The 22,575-nt window shown below is 43.9% G+C and overlaps 1 protein-coding gene across 2 annotated transcripts; it reads left to right on the forward strand.

Moving 5' to 3' along the window:
• The first annotated feature begins 2,148 nt into the window (after window positions 1-2,148).
• Window positions 2,149-22,068, forward strand: PSMD9 (proteasome 26S subunit, non-ATPase 9). 2 transcript variants are annotated; one of them, XM_045534905.1, is made up of 7 exons: window positions 2,149-2,375; window positions 6,409-6,511; window positions 9,741-9,952; window positions 11,598-11,699; window positions 20,301-20,389; window positions 20,715-20,765; window positions 21,626-22,068. In XM_045534905.1, the coding sequence occupies exons 1-6, from the start codon at window positions 2,178-2,180 to the stop codon at window positions 20,740-20,742; spliced, it is 732 nt and encodes a 243-aa protein (XP_045390861.1). In that variant the 5' UTR covers window positions 2,149-2,177; the 3' UTR covers window positions 20,743-20,765; window positions 21,626-22,068. The 2 variants fall into 2 exon arrangements, with proteins under 2 accessions (XP_045390861.1, XP_045390860.1); XM_045534904.1 differs by having other exon boundaries at window positions 20,715-22,068.
• Window positions 22,069-22,575: the final 507 nt, after the last annotated feature.

The following is a 22,575-nucleotide window of genomic DNA, read 5'->3' on the forward strand; positions in this document are numbered from 1 at the left end:
TGAACACCATATACACTTCACTTAGATTTTCCAATTGTTACATTTTGCCTCTTTCTAGTCTCTTTTTCTCTGAACCACTAGCAAGTTAGTAGCAGAAATCATGACAGTAACACCTCTAAATACTTTAACATTTATCTCCTTTGAATAAGGAGATTCTTTTATATAACAGCAATACTATCGTCTTACTGAGGAAATTAAACATCAGTATACCACAATACAAAGTTAATATTCAAATTTCACCAATTGGCTCAATAATATCTTTTAAAGCTACTGTTTTTCATTAAAAAAATCCAGTCAGGGATTGTATATTGCATTTAGTCATTGTGTCTCTTTCTCTTTCTCTGTCTCTCCCTTTTTTGGCCAATGTTAGAAATGTTAGTTTCTTTAAAAGAGATAATCAAAGAAAATATAGGAGGCCTAATGTAGTCAGTTCTACTTTTCCTCTTTTTTCTCCTTTTTTCTGTTAAAAGATTATTTTTCAATTTTTAAAATTTTGGAATGGTCTCAAACTTATAGAAAAGTTGTAAAAATAGAATAAAGAATGCTTATATGTGTTTCAGCCGGAGTCACCAATTATTTACATTTTGCCACATTTACTTTATCTTTCTCTTGTCTACAAATACGTGTTTGTATAATATTTTTTTCTGAACCATTTGAAAGTAAGTGGCCTCTCTTGTCCCTAAATACTACAGGGTGAATTTTGTAAGGACATTGTCTTACATAACCACAGTGCAAGTAGTATCAAAATCAGGATATTTAACATTGATAATATGCGGTCCATATTCAAATTTTCTCAATTGTCCCAAGAATGTCCTTTATATCTTTTATTTTTTTGGAAGGATTTAGGAGAACCAAGACCCAAAAAAGGATCAATTATTGCATTTAGTTGTTGCATCTTTTTTAAAAAAATTAAAAGAAAATTAGATGCCAAGATGAGCCTTTAAATTAAAAGAAAAGAAATAAAAAATTAAAAAAAAATTTTAGAGACAAGGTTTCCCTCTGTCACTCAGGCTGGAGTGCAGTAGCATGATCATAGCTCACTGCAGCCTCCTGGGCTCAAGGGATGCCCCTACCTCTCAAAGTGCTGGGATTACAGGCATGACCCACAGCTGTCTATTGCATCTTGTTAGCTTTCTTTAATCTAGGCAATTGCCCCCTCCACCCCCCATGTGTATTTCACAACATTGACCTTTTTGAAGATTTCAGGCCAGTTGTTTTGAAGAATGTCCCTCACTTTGGATTTATTTTATTTGTGTCCCCATGATGAGATTCAGGACAAACATGTTTGGATACTATACAGGTGACATTATGTCCTTTCCAGTGCAAAATACTAGGGGTGCATGTTAAGATGTTAAGTTTGATTGTTTGGTTAAGCTGGGGTGGAATTTTGGCTTCGGGGTTTTCCAGCTGGGCAAGTTGGTTATTGAGATGGTTTTCTCAGCTGTCAAGTGGGGGCTAATGCTAATCCTAATTATAAGTATTCAATGAATTATTATTACTGCCATTGTCATTGTCACTATTATTTTCACCAAACATTACTGTGAAGTGCCCAATACATGAGGGGCACTGAGCACAGTGCCTCACAGTTTTTCTCCCCTCCAGCACCTAGAAAAGCGTGGCACATAGGAGGCATTCCGTGAATACTGATTGGCAGAAGGCCAGCTCTGTGAGACAGGCTGCTATCAACATACTGCTCCATTTTACAGATGAGGAAACTGAGGCTCGGGGAAGTGAAGTAATTTGCCTAAGATCACGCAGATTGCAGTAAATGGCAAGAGTGGGACATGAACCCAGTTTTGTTGGGTTTGTAAAATGGGGCATAAGGAACCTGAATGTATTTTGGTAAGTCCTCAAGGACTGTGTAGATGTGAAGAATTGAATTGGAGAGGGACTCAGTGTTCTGCGGCACATCCACACAGTAGGCGCTCAATAAATGTCTGTTGAACGAATGAGGAAAATCAGCTAGGGCGACACCTTCCTCTAGCGCGTGTGCGTGTGCGTGTGCGTGTGTGTGTGTGGCGAGGGGACCGGGAATCCATTCCTCCGCACCCTGCCCCTGCCGAGTCACCGCAGGCCCACGTGTTCCCGCAGGGTGTGGCTTCCGACGACCCCGCCCCCGCCGTGGCCCCGCCCCTCGCGTCTCCTCGCGCTCGCGGGCGGCTGCGGTGTTTTGGCCCATGGGCGGAGCCGTAGCCCCAGTCTCCTCAGGCGTCCACGACCGCGGGCCGCCGTCCACGATGTCTGACACGGAAGATGGGCCGAGCGGAGGTTCCTTGAAGGCCGGCGCGGTGACTGTCAGCGACGTCCAGGAGCTGATGCGGCGCAAGGAGGAGATCGAGGCGCAGATCCAGGCCAATTATGACGTGCTGGAGAGCGTGAGTGCGGGCTCGGGCCTGCGGGGCGGGGATGGTGGGCGCCCCAAGGCCTCCCGACCTGGCGCCCCGACCCGGCGCTCCGACCCGGGAGGACTGGGAGGCGGGAGCGGCCTCTGCTTGGGCGCTTAGCTGTGGATCCCTCTCCCCGGGAGGCCCGAGGCGCCGCAACTGCGGCCTCTGTCGGCAGCAAGAAGTTGAGGCAAAGAACGTTAACAACTGAGGACGGTTAGTACCTTGTTGCTGTCTAGCAAGTCACCGTGGAGACTTTGCTGGGCGCTAGGCGCTGTTTAAAGTGCAGGACGTTGGTTAGCTCATTTAGTCCTCGCAACGACCCTTTGAGGTGGATGCTGGTATTTTCTCCATTTTAGGGGGAGAGGAAACTGAGTTGTTACCTAAACCTGCCTAAGGTCACAGGGCTAGTATGTTTGCAGAGGCAGAGTGATAATCACCACCATCGTGGGTCCTTATTGAAGGTTTACCAGGTGTCATGTGCTTTACTACCTACTTTACATCAAAACTTCTTAGACTTAAGTGTGTATGTGAATCACCTGGGGAATCTTATTAAAATGCACATTCTGATTGAGGTGGGAGAGCAGATTCTCTCAGCTCCCAGCGATGCTGATGCTAGTGGTCTAAGGACCGCCCTTTGAGTGACAAGTAAGGCTCATTATCTTTACGGTATAAGGAAGAAATGGGGGCCGGGAGTGGGGCAAACCTTGCCTAGGCTCAGGTAGTTAGGAAGCAGAAGCAGTGAGTTTGGTTCCCAGGTCTGTCTGGCTCCAAAACTGATACAGTTTTTCTTATGCCAGCTAGTGGAAAACCACAAATCAATTTGCAGAGGAAGAGTAAATTAATTACACCCAATTAATGGTGGGTGGGATGGAATACATTTTAGATGATGTAAGATCATATGAGGCTAGGGAACCGTTTTACAGGGTTCTGACTATATACCTGAAGGGTGCTGGTGGGGTGTGGGTGTGTGTGTGTTTTACAATAAATCCTCACAACTACTCTGTGAAGTTAGTATGTGCCCCTGAAGCTCAGAAAGGGGAAGTCACAAAGTGGGATTCAGACTTCAGGGCTGTTATATCCAGAACTTGTGCTTTCAAGCAAGTTACCAGCAATTTCTCAAACTTTAGTTACTTTTCTACCACAAGCAGGATGTTGTATCCCTTGATGTTTTTCCTTAAGTTGAACCATTTTTACTTCCATACATTTATTTTAAAGGGAAATTTTACAACTCTGCTACATATGGGAAATTAGAATCTCTCCCCTTAAATAGAAGGTAAAAATGCTTCTCAAGGTGGTTCAATATGTTGATTGCTTCTAGCTAGTTACTATTGCTTGTTGAAGACTTTTAGCCTGAAGCTTTGCTCTGTTCTTTTTTTTTTTTTTTAAATGGTGTAGGGTGTGGTGGCACAGGCCTGTACTCTCTGCACTTTGGGGTGCCAAGGCAGGAGATTTGCTTGAGGCCTGGAGTTAGAGTCTAGCCTGGGCATCATAGTGAGACCCTGTCTCTAAAAAAAAAAATAAAAAGGAATGAAGTATTAATACATGCTATAACGTGAATAATTCTTGAACACATTATGCTAAGTGAAAGAAGTTAGTCACAAAGGATCGCATATTCCCTAATTCTGTTTATATGAAATGTCCAGAATAGGCCATAGAGAGAAAGTGGCTTAGTGGTTCCCAGGAGATGGGAGGAGAGGGAAAATGAGAGTGATTGCTAATCGGTCTAAGGTTTCTTTTTGAGTGGTGATGAAAATATACTAAAATTGATTGTGGAAATGGTTATACAACTCTGTAAATAGACTAAAACTCATTGAATTGTACACTTGTAATAGGTCAATATTGTATGGTATATGAATTATATCTCAATAAAACTTTAAAAAATGCAGAGTCCCAGAGATAGCAAGTAATCTAGGGGTGTCATAAAGACCAGCACCAGATGGAGAATTTTTTTCTTGATTATTGAAGGATTGAAGAGAATTGGAAAAGGAATACATATTTTAGATTCAGGGTTGTTTAATGCCATGCTTGTGAACAGCCAGTGGCATGGGGCCCACCCTTTGGGAAGCAGTATCTTTCGTGGTATCAATTCTCGGAGGCTAGTGAGCTCTTAGTCTTTGTGGAAAGGCAGGAGGCAGATACAGGTGTTTAGGCCCTGGTACATTTCTGCAGTATCTATAGAGAGTCCTGTGTTAGGGAGACAGGAGGTTTGGGTGTAATCTAGAGGCTTCTAGAAAGGAAGGGAAAAAAGTGAATGTGTACACTGGGCAGCTTGTCTCTGGACTGACTAATAATTACAGCCACCATTTATTACTTTCTATGCTTTATAGTTTCCTAGGGTCACTGTAACAAATTGCCACAAAGTTGATGGCTTAAAACAACAGGAATTTATTCTCTCCTAGTTCTGGAGGCCAGAAGTCTGAGATCAAGGTGTCAGCGTGGTTAGCTCCTGGAGGCTGTGAGGGAGAATCTGTTCCATGCTTCTTGCCCAGCGTCTGGTGCTGCCGGCAGTCCTTGGCTTGTAGCCGTATAACTTGAATCTCCGCCTCCATCTTCACATGGCCTTTCTGTGTCTCTGTGTTGCAAATCTCCCCCTGCCTTTCTTTTATAAGGCTACCAGTCACTGGATATCTTGTCTTGAGATCCTTAACTTAATTACATCTGCAGAGACCCTTTTTCCAAAGAAAATCAAAACCTGTTCACAGGTTCTGGGAGTTAGGACATGGATATAGCTTTTTGGGGGCTACTTTTTAACCCATTACACCATCTATGTGCCTGGCACTGTGCTAAGTACTCTATGTTGGTGAACTGATTGGTTCTTGCATGAGGTAGGAAGGGAGGTGAGTGCTACTATCCGCATTTCATAATTGAGGAACCTGAGGCTTAGAGAGAAGGTCTTAGCCAAGGGTGCCCAGTTTGTACATGGCAGAATTGGATTCACATCAAAATTTAACCACCTACAAAGCCCCTGCCCTATACCGTTTGACATATTTCCTTGCTTTTATGTACCATCTTCTGACTTATGTCTTTAAAGTGTTAAGTTGAAACAAATGTATTGTTTTGAATAGGGAACACATTCCCATGGTTAAAATTGAAAACTTGCAAAAGAATGTAAAGCAAAAAGTCTCTCTCTCACTCCTGGCCCCTAGCCACCCAGTCCTCCCCAGAGGCAACAGGTGGTATCAGTGTATCCTCCTAGGGATGAAGAGCTTCTTTTTTTTTTTTTTTTTTTTTTGAGACAGAGTCTCACTTTGTTGCCCGGGCTAGAGTGAGTGCCGTGGCATCAGCCTAGCTCACAGCAACCTCAGACTCCTGGGCTTAAGCGATCCTACTGCCTCAGCCTCCTGAGTAGCTGGGACTACAGGCATGAGCCACCATGCCCGGCTAATTTTTTTGTATATATATTTTTAGTTGGCCAGATAATTTCTTTCTATTTTTAGTAGAGACGGGGTCTCACTCTTGCTCAGGCTGGTCTCGAACTCCTGACCTCGAGCGATCCACCCGCCTCGGCCTCCCAGAGCTAGGATTACAGGCGTGAGCCACCGCGCCCGGCCTGAAGAGCTTCTTTGAAAGCCCTTTTAGATCTTTATATTTTCAGAAGACTCAAAATCTTGCCACAGCTGGGTGCTCCTTGGGGTTTTCACTCCCCTGCAGCTTCCAAGGCCACCAGCCAGGTGTCAGCTGCCCATGGGAAGGAGGGTTTGGAGGAGCTTAGGAAGAGACTGGGCTTGGGGATGATACTCAGAGGAGTCATTATTTTTTTCTACACTGTTCTGATTTCTAAAAAGGAGAGCGTATTCATATATTATTTGTGCTATTAAAAATTAATATAAAAAGTAGTGCCCATGTCAGAAGGTAGTTGTGAGGACATGGGTAGAGCGCCTGGTCTGTGCTAAGTGATCAATATATGGTGATTTTCATTATTGTCACCTTGCTTATGACTTTGAAGGAAGAGGGTCTGGGGAAAGCCATCCTGAGGATGTTATATCTGTGAGATCTGTTTAACCCTGTTTCTTCCCTCCAGCAAAGAGGAATTGGGATGAACGAGCCACTGGTGGACTGTGAAGGCTACCCCCGGTCAGACGTGGACCTGTACCAAGTCCGCACTGCCAGGCACAACATCATCTGTGAGTGGCCCTGTTGGGGGATGGCTCCCTGCCATGTGGTGGGGTATGTTAAAGGGACATAAATGAAGTCACCAGTGGTTGATGTTATCTGCCATCCTCTCTTCTGCCTTGATGGGATTATCTCTTTGTCCCATCAAGAGACTGAGAACCAAGGAAATAGGCTAGACTCTAGGATTCTATAATTCTGGTTTCTTCTTTTCTTTTCTTTTTTTTCTTTCTTCTTTTTTTGAGGCAGGGTCTCACTCTGTTACCCAGGCTGGGGTGCAGTGGTGTCATTATAGCTCACTGCAGCCTTAAACTCCTGGGCTCCAGCGAATCCCCTGCCTCAGCCACCTGAGTAGCTGGGACTATAGGAATGCACCACCATGCCCGGCTAATTTTTCTATTTTTTATAGAGACAGGGTCTTGCTATGTTGCTCAGACTGGTCTCCAATTCCTGGGCTCAAGTGATCCACCCACCTCTGCCTCCCAAAGTGTTGTGATTATAGGCGTGAGCCACTGCACCCAGAAATTTCTGCTTTTTCCCCTCTTAGGCCCCTCTGCCTGCAAAAAGATAGGGAACGTACTCCACTGCAGGCATGTTGCTCTCCTAAATCTTTTATGTGCTTATTTGTTTTTAACTAAGGAACTAGCAGAGAGTAGAGGTTGGGTAGTGTATTCATTTTCTGTTTCCGCCATAACAAATGACCACAGACTCAGTGGCTTAAACAGTGCACATTTATTATCTAATAGTTCTGGAGGTTAGAAGTCTCACTGGGCTAAAATCAAGGTGTCAGCAGGGCTGGTTCCTTCTGGAGGCTCTAGGGGAGAACCTGTTTCCTTGCCTTTTCTGGCTTCTGCATCTCTCCAGCCTCTGCTTCTGTTGTCACAGCTCTTGTTTTCATTCTTCTGCTTCCCTCTTTCACTTATAAAGGATCCCTGTGATGACATTGAGCCCACCTGGATAATCCAGGATCATCTCCCTATCTCAGGGTCCTTCACTTGATCACGTCTGCAGAGTCCCTTGTGCCATGTAAGGTCACATATTCACAGGTTCTGGGGACCAGGGCGTGGACATCTTTGGGGGCCGTGATTCACCTTGCCAGCAATCTCTACCACAAAGTCCTATTAGAAGGGAATTTATCACCTGTGGTTTTACTTAATGACTTCTGTTTAATCTTTCTGAATCTTGATCCTGTCTGCAGCATGTTTGGGTGTAAGGCCCTGCTTCTGAAACTGGGGACAACTTCTTAGTGCATCATGTTTCCTTGAAGATTTTGGGAAAAGAAGTATTTCATTTTTACATTAAAACAAATAGGAAGATACAGAGTAGGGGAAAACCACGTTAAGACAATCACGCTTGAGGGAAATTTGGGGCTTTTGGCTAAACCTCTAGCCTCTCCAGGGATGCAGCCCATTGGCTCCTGCAGTGAGGACTCTGGGTGAAATTTGAGAAGTGCCACCCTATAGTGCAAGGCAGGGCACTGGCTTTTGTTTTTCTCGAAATGGTTAGCTTGATGTTCCAACACTATTTATTTAATAGTCCATTCTTTCCCCCTTAATTTGAAATGCTAGCAGCATTACGTATTGAGTTTTGCATCATGCTTAGGTCTCTTTCTGGGCTTTTTATATTCTTCCATTGATCTATTCTTTGGATGCTGATATCCCATCATCTTAATGACTTTATTACACATAAGAATCTGGTTGAACAATTCCTCCTTATTGGTCTTCTTTTGAAAAACTGTTATCATAAGTTTATTTTTAAAAAGTGGACTTTATTTTTTTAGAACAGTTATAGATTTACATAAAAATTAGGGAAATAATACAGAGAGGTGCCTTATACTTTGTACCCAGTTTCCTCTATTGTTAACAGCTTAAATTAGTATGGTATACTTGTCACAATTGCAAGTTTGGTTTTTGAAATATACTGCTGAAACATTTCATCGCAGAAAAAAAACTTTTGAATTTTTAATTAGAATTGTAATATATTATAAAGTCATTTGTTCTATTACCCAACAGCTGTATATTGATTGAGTCCTTACGATGTGCCAGGCATTGCTGGAGATTCTGGGGACCCTTGTGGACCTTGTCATACGTGGGTTGCTTTTCTAGTCAGAGAGTTATCACGTGCTGTCTACTGGCAGCATTTTAAATCTTCCTTCCTAGGTGTATGTCTCCTCTTATTCAAATCTGGGATCTTTTCTTGTGTCTGCTCCTGTGGGTTGAGTGCTTGAGTCCCGTTATGCCTGAGGGCCTCATCTATGTGCCAAAGTGACAGGGGCAGAGGAGCCAGGTCAGGTAGCCCAGCAGCCCCACAGTCGAAGGCCCTGGACCCATAGATGCTAGCCATGGATTGGCTGGCAGTGCTAGTCTGCTTGGGCTTTCTTGGAAACTCCTCAGAGGGGATTCTGTGAGTGACCAGCTAGAATAAAGATATGGACTTCAGAGCAGTAGGGAAGTTGTTTTTAGTTAAAAAAAAAAAAAAAGTTACCAGGTTGCCAGCTGCTGTGCTGGCCTAGCGTGCATACATGATCTGTTCAACTGGCATGGTGATTCACAACATTTTGAATTAGCTGTCAGTACTGAAAAATCAGAAGATTTCACCTAATGGCTCCCAATTTTCAGCTTTTCTAGAAAAATCAAAGATTTGGTGACACTGGCTCTCCCTCCCAAACTCCAGCAGTTGGCAAGAGCCCAATAGCAAGGCTCCCCTTTGGCTAACTCCCTGTTACTTCTTCTAGCCTGAGTGTCCCTAGCCATGTTATACTAGGCTTATGCATCATTTTTTCTTCTAGAAGATCTAAGAGAAAAATGTAATCTTTCTTCTGCCTAGCCCACATCACTCATTTGCATGAGCACCATGCTGGCCCCTTGTATGCATTTGAGTTCATGGCTATGGATTCGGCTGAACAGTACCTTCCTTCTGGTCACCTTTCAGGTCTCAGCTGAGACAACACTACCTTTGGGAACTTTCCCTAATCTCCTAGACTAGCAGGGTCAGGCTCCCCCACTGGCTAGGCCTAACCACAGTCATCAGATATCATCGTAATTACTTGTTCTGTAGCTGCTCTCCTTGAGGGACTGCAAGCCATGAGGGTAGGTCCTCAGTCTTGGTCCCGGGTTTGTCTTTGGCCACTAGCCCTATGTCTGGCATGTCATAAGCTCTTGTTAAATATTCAGCAAGTGAATATGGGAGTCTCGTGTCCTGGGCTATCTCCCTTGGCCTCTGACGTGGTGGTTCTCATCCCAGGCTTGCAGAATGACCACAAGGCGGTGATGAAGCAGGTGGAGGAGGCTTTACACCAGCTGCACGCTCGTGACAAGCAGAAGCAGGCCCGGGACATGGCTGAGGCCCAGAAAGAGGCCATGAGTCACAAACTGGGGCAGAGTATGAGCTATGGCACTTGTCAGGGCTTTGCCAAAGTGAACAGCATCAGCCCCGGCTCCCCAGCAAGCACTGCGGTAATCCAGGGCCCTTTGCGGGGGGTGTGGGAAGACAGACCTGCTCTATCCATGCTGGAGCTCCAGGTTCAATTACTCATTCAACAAACGCTGACCAAGGCCTGCTGCATAAATAGCCTTGCTCTGGTGGCCAGGGTTTTGGAGGGGGGTCAGCCTTCACTGCTAACTACACGGGGGGGGGGGGGAACCTACAGAACTATTCTCCGCTTCAGAAGATGCTAAATGTCCCAGGAGAGGGAAAGAGGATGTCTTCCTGGGGCTCATTTTAGCTGGGCACTGAATAATAAAATTGAGAATGATAATTGCTGCCATTTGCACTAGGCATCCTGCCAAATGAGTTATGTATCTTACCTGGTATGTTTTTAAAAAAATTAACAGCTTTATTGAGATATAATTCACATACCATAAAATTTACCCATTTGAAGTATGTATGCAGTTCAGTGTCTTTCAGCGTATTCACAGAGCTGTGCATCTATCACCACGATCAACTTTAGAACATTTTCACTGTCCTAAAAAGAAACGCTGTACTGATTTGCCATCACCCCCATGCCCCCAGCCCCTGGCCCACTAATCTACTTTCTGTCTCTATGGATCTGCCTATTCTGGACATTTCCTATATATGGTGTCAAACAATATGTGGCCTTTTGTGTCTGGCTTCTTTCACTTAGCATTGTGTTTTCAAGGTTCGTCTATATCGTAGCATGAACTTCAGAACTTCATTCCTTTTAATGGCCAAATAATATTCCACAGCATGGATATACTGTATTTTCTTTATCCATTTGCCAGGTAATGGGCATTTGGATTATTTCCACTTTTTGACTATTATGAATAATGTTGCTGTGAACATTCTTGTGCAAGTTTTTTTGTGGACATGTATTTAAATTTAATTCCACAGCCACCCTCTGGGATAGGTACTAATCTTGACCCCATTTCACCCATGAGGAAAAGCCTCAAAGACCTGAAGTCACTTGTGCCAGAATACGTATCTCCTAACAGGGGGAATTGGGTCCTAAATCCAGGTCCTGTCAATCTTCTTTAATGATCACAAGACTGTAAGTTACGCATAAACTCTGTTTTATTTACTACTATGTCCACAACTTCTAGCACAGTGCTAGTCACCCACGACAAATACTTGTTAAACGGATGAATGAGTGGTGGTCTGTGTCCTCCTTAGGACCTAGAATGAGAGGGTCACTCCAGTTTGGGTCAGCCTTGTGCCTGTGGCTGCTCATTTGGGGGCTTCTTGGACAACTGTTTGTCTTGTCTCAGTTTTGACTGCCAAATAAAATGGTCCCAGACTGTCCTGCCTCTTCTTATCTTTGAACCTGGACCAGGGCCTCAGAGAGTAGCATCTGGCTTATCCCACGTTCCTCAAGGCCTCCACAACCACCAGCTGTCACACATGGGGCAGACCTGGCCACCTTTACTAGAATCTGCCCTAGAAGGAACCCACAGGAGGAGGTGGCCCAATTATCCACTGCCCCTTCCTGCGTGAAGTGTCTAAATCCCTGACCTCTCTGCTTCGAGCTTGCCCTGTAGAAAACAAGCTCTTTGCCTTGACATTAAATTGGGTATTGAAGGGTAAAGAACACCAGAAGCACATTAAATCTCTAGCCTGATTCTCCATTTTCTCTTCTCTCTTTAGGGTCTGCTAGTGGATGACGAAATTGTGGAGTTTGGCTCTGTCAACGCCCAAAACTTCCACTCACTGCAAAACATCAGCACTGTGGTGCAGCACAGCGAGGGGGTGAGTTGGGGGCTACCTGGTGCCTTCGTCTGTTCAGGCTGCTGTAACAGAACGCCATAGACTGGGTGGCTTATAAACAACAGAAATTCATTTCTCACAGTTCTGGAGGCTGGGAAGTCTTAAGATCGAGGTGCTGGTATCTGCTTCCTAGTCCATAGCTGGCACCTTCTTGCTGTGTCATCTCGTGGCAGAAGAGGGGAGGGACTCCCAGGGGCCTCTTTTATAAGGGCACTAATTCCATCATGGGGGCTCCACCCTTGTGACCTAAGTACCTCCCAGAGGCCCCACCCCCTAATACCATCACAACAGGGTTAGAGTTTCAACATATGAATTTGAGGAGGACACAAATGTTCAGATCATAGCGGTTGGCATCTGGCATAGTCATGCACAAGTATATGTGACTGTTCACACTGGCATAAAATTGGAAATACCAGAATGTCTTCTGATGAGGCAGTGGACAGACAAACTGCACTGGTTAATATCCGCAGACTTGCTGGGGCCAGGGAAGGTTGCTGAGGCCTTTGCTGCCTTCTTAGTGCTATTCCTCAGCACATTCCCCATTCAGGGCCTTTGCAGTTGCTGTTCCTTCTGCCTAGAATGCTTTTCCCTGTACCCCTGTCTTCTTTACACCAGTGACACCTCAGCAGGGCCTTTCCTAGCCACCCTAACTAAAATTCCCCTCTCCTGCTTCCTAATTCCTGTTTTCATTTAGCAGTGTTTCTTGGAGATCTTTTCATTTTGGTACATACTTGTTGTTTTTCACTGCTGCATAGTTCTCTGTTGTGTGAATAGAGTGCAGTTCGTCTACTGCCTTATCAGTGGACATTTTGGTGTTTGCAGTTTTATACCAGTGTGAACAGTCGTGTTTACTTGCGAATGACTATGTGCACAAGTGGGTGCTTCTGTAGGTAGATACCAGAAAGTAGAATTACAGGCTCTAAGCTATGCATGTTTAAAATTTTAATAGGTAATTTGAAAATATTTTACTGATTTATACCCTGATAAACAGTGTATGAATAAACCATATCAGTAGTACTCTGTAGTGTAGCTATGGTCAGGCCACTGTACTTCAGTGTGGGCAACAGAGGAGACCTTGCCTCAAGAAATTCTTTTAGTTCTTTTACTGTTTTCTTTTTAGTTGTTCTTTAATCCCTCTGGAATTTATTTCTCTTATTTTTTATAACAGTTTTATAGCTAACAGATTTAATTCACATACCATACAATTCACCCATTTAAGGTGGTTTTTAGCATAGTCACAGAATTGTGCAACTACCACCACAATCAATTTTAGGACATTTTCCTCACCTCAAAAAGAAACCCTGTACTCATTAGCAATCACTGTACCTCCCCACCCATTCCCTCTATACTCATCAACCCCTGGTGACCACTACTCTACCTTCTGTCTCTGTGGATGGCTTATTCTGGACATTTCCGATAAATGGGATCTTTTGTGACTAACATCTTTCACTTAGCCTAATGTGTTCCAGGTTTATTCACGTAGTGTATATCAGAACTTCACTCATTTTTAGGCAGAATAATGTTCCATTTTATGGATATACCACATTTTATTTATCTCTTCATCAGTCGATGGACATTTGGGTTTTTCCACTTTTTGACTAGTATTAATAATACTGTGATGAGCATCCATATAAAAGTCTTTATGTAGGCATATTTTTTCACTTCTCTTGCGTATATACCTCATCCGGAAATTATTTTTGTGAATGATGTGAGACAGGGCACCGAACTTAATCTCCTCAAATGGGCAGTAGTTGTGCTGGTACCACTTATTGAATATTAATGTTTTATCCACTAATTTAAATTGTCCCCTTTGTTACATATCAAATTTCTGTATTAGTAGGAGTCTTTATTCTGTTCCATTGGTCTTTTGTTCTGATCCTTTCTGGGGTTCTTTGGAAGAAATCCGTGTGTTCCTTGTCAGCCTCCCTTTAAGTCCTTGCCACAAAGGATGTATGTGTTGTCTCTTGGTTAGTAAAAAAAAAAATCACCCCAAAACTTAGCAGCTTAAAACAACAAACATTTATTATTTCTCACAGTTTCTAAGGGTCTGGCATTCAGCAGTGGCTTAGCTGGGAGGTTCTGGCTCAGGAAGTGTCGTGAGGTTGCAGTCAAGATATAGCAGGGCCTACAGTCATCTGAAGGCCCAACCGAGGCTGGAAAACCCGCTCCGATCACATGGACGTGGGCAGGAGGCTTCAGTTCCTGGTCTTGTGGATTCTCCATTGGCTTCCTGGGTGCCCTCCCAACATGGCAGCTGGCTTCCCCAGAGGCAGTAACCCAGGAAAGCAAGAAAGAGACAGCAGCGCCTTTCTGAGCTAATTGCTGAAGACACACACTGTCGTGTCTGCTTTGTTCAGTGGAAGCGAGTCACTAAGTCCAGCCCATACTCAGGGAGGAGAATTAGGCTTCACCTCTTGAAGGGATAAATATCAAATAGTTCTTGGATGGGTTCTCAAGCCACCATAAAAAGTTTCTGTTTTCTCTACTTATTTGGTTACCACACGTCTAGTCACTTCAAGTTATTTACTTATTTATTTATTGATTCATACATACATACATGCAGAGTCTCCCTCTGTTGCCTAGGCTAGAGTGCTGTGGCGTCAGCCTAGCTCACAGCAACCTCAAACTCCTGGGCTCAAAGGATCCTCCTGCCTCAGCCTCCCGAGTAGCTGGGACTACAGGCATGCGCCACCATGCCCAGCTAATTTTTTCTATTTTTAGTTGTTTGGCTAATTTCTTTCTATTTTTAGTAGAGACGGGGTCTCACTGTTGCTCAGGTTGGTCTCGAACTCCTGAGCTCAAGCGATCCTCCTGCCTCGGCCTCCCAGAGTGCTAGGATTATAGGCGTGAGCCACCGCGCCCTGCCAGGCTTTTTATTTTGTTGCCGTCGCTCATCTTTGTAGCCCCCCTACCCGTTTTGTTTCTTGATCTTTGTGGCTTCATCCCTTTGCTGTCCCTGTGCTGTTCCATCAGCATTGCAGTGAGGTGTCCGGAGGTGGCGCAGAGATAGGTTCATTGTGTCATGTTATCCAAAGTCTCTATTTTTCATCCTTTTCCCCCAGCACGCTCATGTGTCACAATTTACTCATTTCTCTTGTGTGCCTTGATGCATCTACTTTTAAACTTTGCAGTTGTCTGGGCTCATTATTACAGGTTTATTTGTAAATATATCTCTTTTCTAAATTCTGGAAGAGGAAATACACACGTGGGGTAAAAAGAGACCCAAAGAACATACAGCAGAAAGTTCTTCCCTCCAAGCTCATTTCCTCTCCTCCAGAGGCAGCCACTTTCCAGCTGTGTGTCCTTCCAGAAAGTCTGCTCGTGCACCAGCACGGAGAGTTGCTGGTTGTTTTGTTAAGGTATAATTTACCTACAGCAAGATCCACCCTTTTTAGCGGACAGTCCTGCGAGCTCTGACAGATGTGTTTAGTGTGTCATTGCCCCCACGATGAAGATGACGGCAGTTCCATCGCCCCCTGAAATTGCCTCACATATTTCTGTAATTAACCCCTGCCCCCAACTTCACCCCCAAACACCGTCTATCTCCATCCCTGTAGTTTTACCTTTTCCAGAATGTCATAGAAATAGAAACTGCCTTCTGAGTCTGACCTCATTCACTCATCGTAATAGAGTCTGAGGTTCTTCCATGTTATTGTGTGTATCTGTAATTTGTTTCTTTTTACTGCTGAGTGGCACTGCGCTATGTAGGTGTCCCACAGATTGTTTATTTTCCAGTGAGGGACATTTAGATTGTTTCCAGTTTTTGGTGATTACTGATAATAGCTACTTATATCTGTCACTCCCTAACTGGAATTGTGCAGTGGCCCTTGTTATCTAGTATGCCTGATAATAGCTACTGCTTTTTAATCTGCCTTTTCTAGTTAAATATATTCTCAGCTGCTTTGCAGGTCTATAAAGCAGTCATTCAACATTTTTAAGCAAACAGAGACTTTTCTTCATAGGAAATTGCATGAGGAATTCCAAGATATCCGGCAGATGAAAGCTGATGTCTGGTCTGGGGGGAGCAGGTTGGGTGCTGTGAGGCCCAGCCTGCCTGGCCTGAACTTCACGCCCTTGGGGGGACTAGGGGTCGTCCTGGAACCAGAACCCAGCTTGAGAAGCAAGCATCTGGGTTCCCATTGTCTGTTTTGTGAGTTAAAACAAAACAAAACATAGTACTCTATTGTGAGACATTTAGGTAGTTTCCAGTTTTATTGAGATTAATACTTGTGTAGATAAATCTGTGTTTCTTTAACTTTCTAAAGGTGGTGTTTCTGGATCAAATGCATATATTTTCAAGAGAAAAAATCTTAATTTAAAATAAATATTGTCTTTATTATAAAAACAATGTATATTTTATTTAGCCACAGAAAAGAATGAAGTACCGATACATGCTGTGAACCTTGACAACATTATGCTAAGTCAAAGAAACCAAACACTAAAGGTCACATATATGATTCAATTTATATAAAATTGTCCAAAAGGCAAATCCATAGAGACAGAGAGTTGATTAATGGTGGTTGCCAGGGACTTACGGGGAGTGGGGGGAGAATGGGAAGTGACTGCTGATGGACAAATTTCGTTTTGGGTGATGAAAATGTTCTGGAATTAGATAGTGGTGGCAGTTGTATATACTAACTATACCAAACACGAGGGCTGTCCGGAAAGTTTCCAGCCATTGTTAACACAACGAGAACGGTTACATGGGTGGATACTTTCCAGACAGCCCTCCCATCCAGGTCCTGACCGGCCCGACCCTGCTTAGCTTCCCAGCTCAGATGAGATCGGGCGCCTTCAGGGCAGTGTGGCCTCAGACTGGACAGCCCTCTTATATTAAAGTCTGAATATACTGAAACTCACTTAATTGTATACTTTAAAATGGTGAATTTTATTGTGTGTGAGTTATATCTCAATAATAAATATAAAGTGTATTTATCCTTTTTTTTTTTTTTTAGACAAGAGTCTCGCTCTCTTGCCCGGGCTAGAGTGAGTGCCGTGGCATCAGCCTAGCTCACAGCAACCTCAAACTCCTGGGCTTAAGCGATCCTACTGCCTCAGCCTCTCGAGTAGCTGGGACTACAGGCATGCGCCACCATGCCCGGCTAATTTTTTCTATATATATTTTTAGTTGTCCAGATAATTTTTATTTCTATTTTTAGTAGAGACGGGGTCTCACTCAGGCTGGTCTCGAACTCCTGACCTCAAGCGATCCACCCGCCTCGGCCTCCCAGAGTGCTAGGATTACAGGCGTGAGCCACCGCGCCCGGCCGGTTCACCGTCTTTTATTTAACCAGCTCCCCATACTGGTCATTTAGGCTGTTTCCCATGTCTGACCATTACAAACAATGGTGTGGTGAGTATCCTTGCCTGTGGTGGAAGAGTCTGTGTCATAGATCCGGAAGTGGGGTTGCTGGGTTAAGGGCAGTGCACATGTGCAGGTTTGGTGGGTGTTGCCAAGGCTCTAAGAGGCTTGCGCTAGTTCACGTTCTCTCAAGTAGCTTACGGAAGTGCTCAGGTCTTTCCCCCTCCCCAACTGTGGTATTGTCAGAAAATGGCATCTTGTTGGGTTTTTCTCCTTCATGCTTTATTTTATCTTTTAAGATTTAGATATTACATTGATAGAACTGCCGTAATTTTTTGTGGTAAAATATACATAATATAAAATTGACCATTTTAACCATTTTGAAGTATATAGTTCAGTGGCTTTAAGTACATTCACATTGTTCTGCAAACATCACCACCATCCATCTCCAGAACTCTTCCACCCTCCCAAACTGAAGGGCTGTCCCCACCAAACACTAACTCCCCGCTCTCCTCCCCCAGCTCCTGGAAACCACCATTCTACTTTCAGTCTCTATGAATTTGACTACTCTGGGGACCTCATATAAGTGGAATCATACATACTATATGAATTTTGTGTCTGGCTTATTTCATATAGCATAATGTCCTTAAGGTTCATCCATGTTATAGCATGTGTCAGAAATTCCTTCCTTTTAAGGCTGAATATAATATTCCACTGTTAGGTATATATCACATTTTATTTATCCGTTCATCAGTTGATGGATACATGGGTTGCTTCCAGCTTTTTGTTATTGTGAATAATACTGCTGTGTATATGGTTGTACAAATATATGTTCGAGTCCCTGATTTCATTTCTTTGCATATGTACCCAGAAATTTAATTGCTGGGTCATATCGTAATTCTACGTATAAGTTTTGGAGGAACCACCATACTGTTTTCCACAGTTGCCACGCCATTTTACATTCCTCCCAGTAATGCACAAGGAATTCCAGTTTCCCTGCATCCTTGCCAACATTTGTTGTTTTCTGTCTTTTTAGTAACAGCCACCCTAATGAGTATGTAGGGGTATTGCATTGTGGTTTTGATTTGCATTTCTTTTGTGATCAGTGATGTGAAGCATCTCTTCATGTGCCTTTTGGTCCTTTGTATATCTTCTTTGGAGAAATGGCTATTCAAGTCCTTTGCTCATTTTTTAATCAGTTGTTTGTTTTTTTGTTGTTGACCTGTCAGAGTGATTTTGAAATATCTCTTCCCATTCTGTGGATTGTCTCTCTATTAATAGTGTCCTTTGATGCATAAAAGTTTTAGATTTTGATGGCATCTTATTTTAATTTATAATTTCGTTTGGTATGTTTTCTCCCTCACTTTAATTTTTTTAATTAAAGAAAGTAATACATATACATGGATAAAAAAATTAATCATACAGAAATATATAAAAGTAATTGAGGCTGGGCGCGGTGGCTCACGCCTGTAATCCTGGCACTCTGGGAGGCCAAGGCAGGAGGATTGCTTGAGATCAGGAGTTCAAGACTAGCCTGAGCAAGAGCGAGACCCCCTCTCTACTAAAAATAGAAAAGAAAATTAGCCAGTCTACTAAAAATAGAAACAAAAATTTAGCCCGGCATGGCGGCTCGCGCCTGTAGTCCCAGCTACTCGGGAGGCTGAAGCAGGAGGATCACGTGAGCCCAGGAGTATGAGGTTGCTGTGAGCTAGTCTGATGCCACAGCGCTCACTCTAGCCCGGGCAACAGAGTGAGACTCTGTCTCAAAAAAAACCAGTAATTGAGGCCTGCGCAGGCCCCAGCCTATCTGTGGTCTGGGGCTGCTATCTGCCTCATAAAGCAAAGTGGAGGGTGTGTCTTCTGAGAAGATAAAATCATTTTCTCTTCTGAAGAAACCTCCTACATAGTTGGTGTTGCCATTTGCCAGGAACAGGAGGGCAGAGATTGAGACCTCATGAGTCTGGGTTTTCAGTTGAGGCTGAGAGAGGTTACCTCCAGAACTTGTCACTGTTAACTGAGCCTGGGCTTCATGACAGTCACAGAAGTGGATTCCTTAATAATAAAAAACATACGGCCAGGTGCGGTGGCTCACACCTGTAATCCTAGCACTCTGGGAGGCTATGGCAGGAAGATCACTTGAGCTCCGGAGTTCGAGACCACCAGCCTGAGCAAGAGGGAGGCCCCGTCTCTACAAAAAATAGAAAAAAATAATTAGCTAGGCTTGGTGGTGTGCAACTGTAGTTCCAGCTACTTGGGAGACTGAGGCAGGAGGATCCCTTGAGCCCAGGATTTGGAGGTTGCAGTGAGCTATGAGCCTGGGTGACAGAGCAGGACTCTGTCTCAGAAAACCCAAAAAACTAAAAAACAAAACAAAAAAAACATACAGTCTGCCCCCTCCCCCAAAGTAAATATCTTCCTCTTCTCTTACTACTGACATTTCTCTCTCAAAGTGACAACTCTTAACAGGTTTTTTTTGTATATTCTTCCAGAAAACTTTGCACAAAGCAACACATATGTCCTTTTAGAAAATATAATCAAATGGGTTCATACATTGCTGTTTTTGTTTTGTTTTTACAAACACTTAATTCACTGTACTATATTTGAACAATATCTTATTGATGGACGTTTTGGGCATTTTCAGTTTTCGAATTTATAAATAGTCCTAGAATGAATACATCATTTGTATGTCATCTTGTACTTTTGTAAAATATTGGGTTTTTTTGTTTGTTTTTTTGAGATGGAGTCTCGCTCTGTCACCCTGGGTAGAGTGCAGTGGCATCCTCATAGCTCACTGCAACCTCCAACCTGAGCTCAAGCGATCCTCCTTCCTCAGGCTCCTGAGTAGCTGGGACTACAGGCATGTGCCACCACACCTGGCTAATTTTTCTTTTTTCTATTTTTGGTAGAGATGAGGTCTTGCTCTTGCTCAGGCTGGTCTTGAACTCCTGACCTCAAGTGATACTCCCACCTTGGCCTCCCAAAATGTTAGGATTACAGGCATGAGCCACTAAGCCTGGCCTTGTAAAATTTTTCTAATATGCACTTTTTAAGGATTTTTTTTTGGGGGGGGCATGTTTTTCTCTAGGAAGATGATGCCAATTTGCAACATCACCGGCTGCCCCAAGAGTGCCACATCCCCCACACTCTTGCCAAACAGGGTTATGCTTAAAATACAAATCTTTTACAATTTGATGGGTGAAAAATGGTATCTCAGCCTTTTAGCCTGAATCTCTTTGAGTACTGACGGAGCTGAGTTTGCAGTGATCCTACTTACTTTTCAGAGGTCCCTGAATGTGATGGTGATCCGCAGGGGAGAGAGACACCAGCTTAGACTTGTTCCAACACGCTGGGCAGGAAAAGGACTGCTGGGGTAAAGTATCTGCTTCCATTCCGTCACCCTGGGACATCATTTGAGTGTGTGTTAGATGTGAAGCTGGAGGGGAAAGCTGGGGGGACAGTAGGGACTCCCCAGAGTGTGTAGGAACTAGTGGTAAGTACTCGTGGTAGGAAGGAGACTGCAGGTCTAGAGGCGGAGGGAGCCCCAGTGTCTCTCCTAAGAGCCTCTCTGGTTCTTTCATGGGCACTTGCTTAAAAACAATGAAAGAATATAGATGAAAAGCCAGAAGGACCCACCTTCTGACCTTCCTGAATGGAGCCACCACATTTATGCCATTCCTTTTCTTATTTTCTTCCAGCTGCAACATTATTCCTCTGCAAAGATGACTGTCCTTGGGAAACATTAACAGGAAAGCATCTTCCCTTGCCCTGGACTTGGGTCTAGTGGAGATTTCCTCATTCTCTCCTTTCCCTGAAGCATAAGGATCTGGAAGAGGCCAGAAGCCTGAACTTCTAGGTGGTGGAAACGCTGTGGCCCACTGTGTAATCTCTCTGGATTAAGGCATTGTTAAAAACTTGATTTGTGTTTAGCATCTTTCAAAAATTAGGCCCTGGCCCTAAATGGGAATTCTCTGGCTTGTGGGCACGTGGGTGGGAGTTTTTCTGGCAGGTGCTGTTATGTAACTATTCTTTTAGAGTTTTGTTTTATTTTTTCAAGTAAACACAGTTTTACAGTGCTAATATGACCAAGTTATCACCCCAACTGAATTTATGAACCTCTCAGACCAAAGTTCAGACAGAACATCCTTATAGAAAATTGGGCTAAACAAGCAAGCAACTCTGCTGAAGTCAAGATTTGACCAACTTCTGTCTTTGCACTGAAGCACTGCTGCTGTGGCTACAGAAATTGCTAAACAATTCCATGCACCCTCAGCAGTCGGGCCCTCAGGGCCCCCAGTAGCTCCCTTTGGAGAACGGGGAAAGCCAGGAGGCTCCTGGCTAGCCCAGCGTGGTGTCAGCACCTTCTCAGTAACCCACCAGAGGGCAGCAAGCTGCTTTCATTTCTTTCACTTCTGGAATAAAAAGCACTGCAGATTAGCTTCTAATCTGACTTTTTGTTATTGAACCCCCTGGCCATGCCCTGAGACCAGCACTATCTTGTAAACTGCTAAGGTGTGCCTAACATTGCTGGTGGGGACTCGCAGTGTTTGCAGATCAGACCTCTTGAAAATGCTTATTCCTTCTTCCTTTTATTTTCTCTCTCTCTTAGGATGTTGAAATGAGTCTCAGTGATTCCTGCTGATGCTGTGTCTGCATTTCTTCCTCTCTTCATAGTATCACAGTGCTTATTTCCCCAGTTCTTGCACACCACTTTCTGTTTTGGAGGAGGTCTGGCACGTTCTGCCCAGCAAGCTTGTGTTCCTTGGGATTGGATTTGCTCTGGTTAGGTGCAGATTCCAGCCTGCCCTGGTGAGAGTCAGTATTGGTGTGTGCTTCCAGCTATGGGTTCTCACGCTCAACTCAAAAGCCTTCCTGTGGAGTGTCTTCCCTCAGAGTGTGTATTCCAGCCATACAGCCGTGTGTATTCCCCTCTCGTAGCCACAGACTTGCTGTGTTTACCAGTGTTTACTGTTTAAATTGCATGTTCTAATTCCAAGTGTTTTCCAATCTCTTTTTATAAGTCTCAGACTGTAATAAACACAGCTTGCACCACCCAGTTTATCCCTTTTTTAAATTTCGAGATGTATGCGTATTAATCAACTTCCCATCATTGAGGCATGGTGGTGGGGATAGGGAGAATGGTTTGCATTCTTCTAAAATGATAGCAGCAAAGAGTGTTCTGCGTGGGTGCCTCTGGCTGGCTTCCTGCAGGCCTCTCTGTGAAAACCTCAGGATGGCCACCTGTTGCTGTCTTCTGTGGGATTCTATTAGCTGAGAGTCACTTTGAACAGGGAATGATCCTAATAGATTTACCCAAACTGGTTTTTCAGAAATGCTTTGTGATAAGAAGAGCAAGATAATGTAATCTATGTAATATTTAATCCCAGCTAGCTAAAATTCTCTATCCAGCATGTGGTGCCCTGGCCAGGGGGCAGGCAGGACAGATGCATCTATGACACCTGGAAATTTAGTTTGCTTTTGGACAAGAGAATTTTATCAAAGAGTTGATACTTCTTCACTTAACCTTGCCAAGCCAGCGGAAAATCAAAATCGCCAGTA

Source organism: Lemur catta, chromosome 21, assembly GCF_020740605.2.
Source record: "Lemur catta isolate mLemCat1 chromosome 21, mLemCat1.pri, whole genome shotgun sequence".
NCBI classification, from domain to species: domain Eukaryota; kingdom Metazoa; phylum Chordata; class Mammalia; order Primates; family Lemuridae; genus Lemur; species Lemur catta.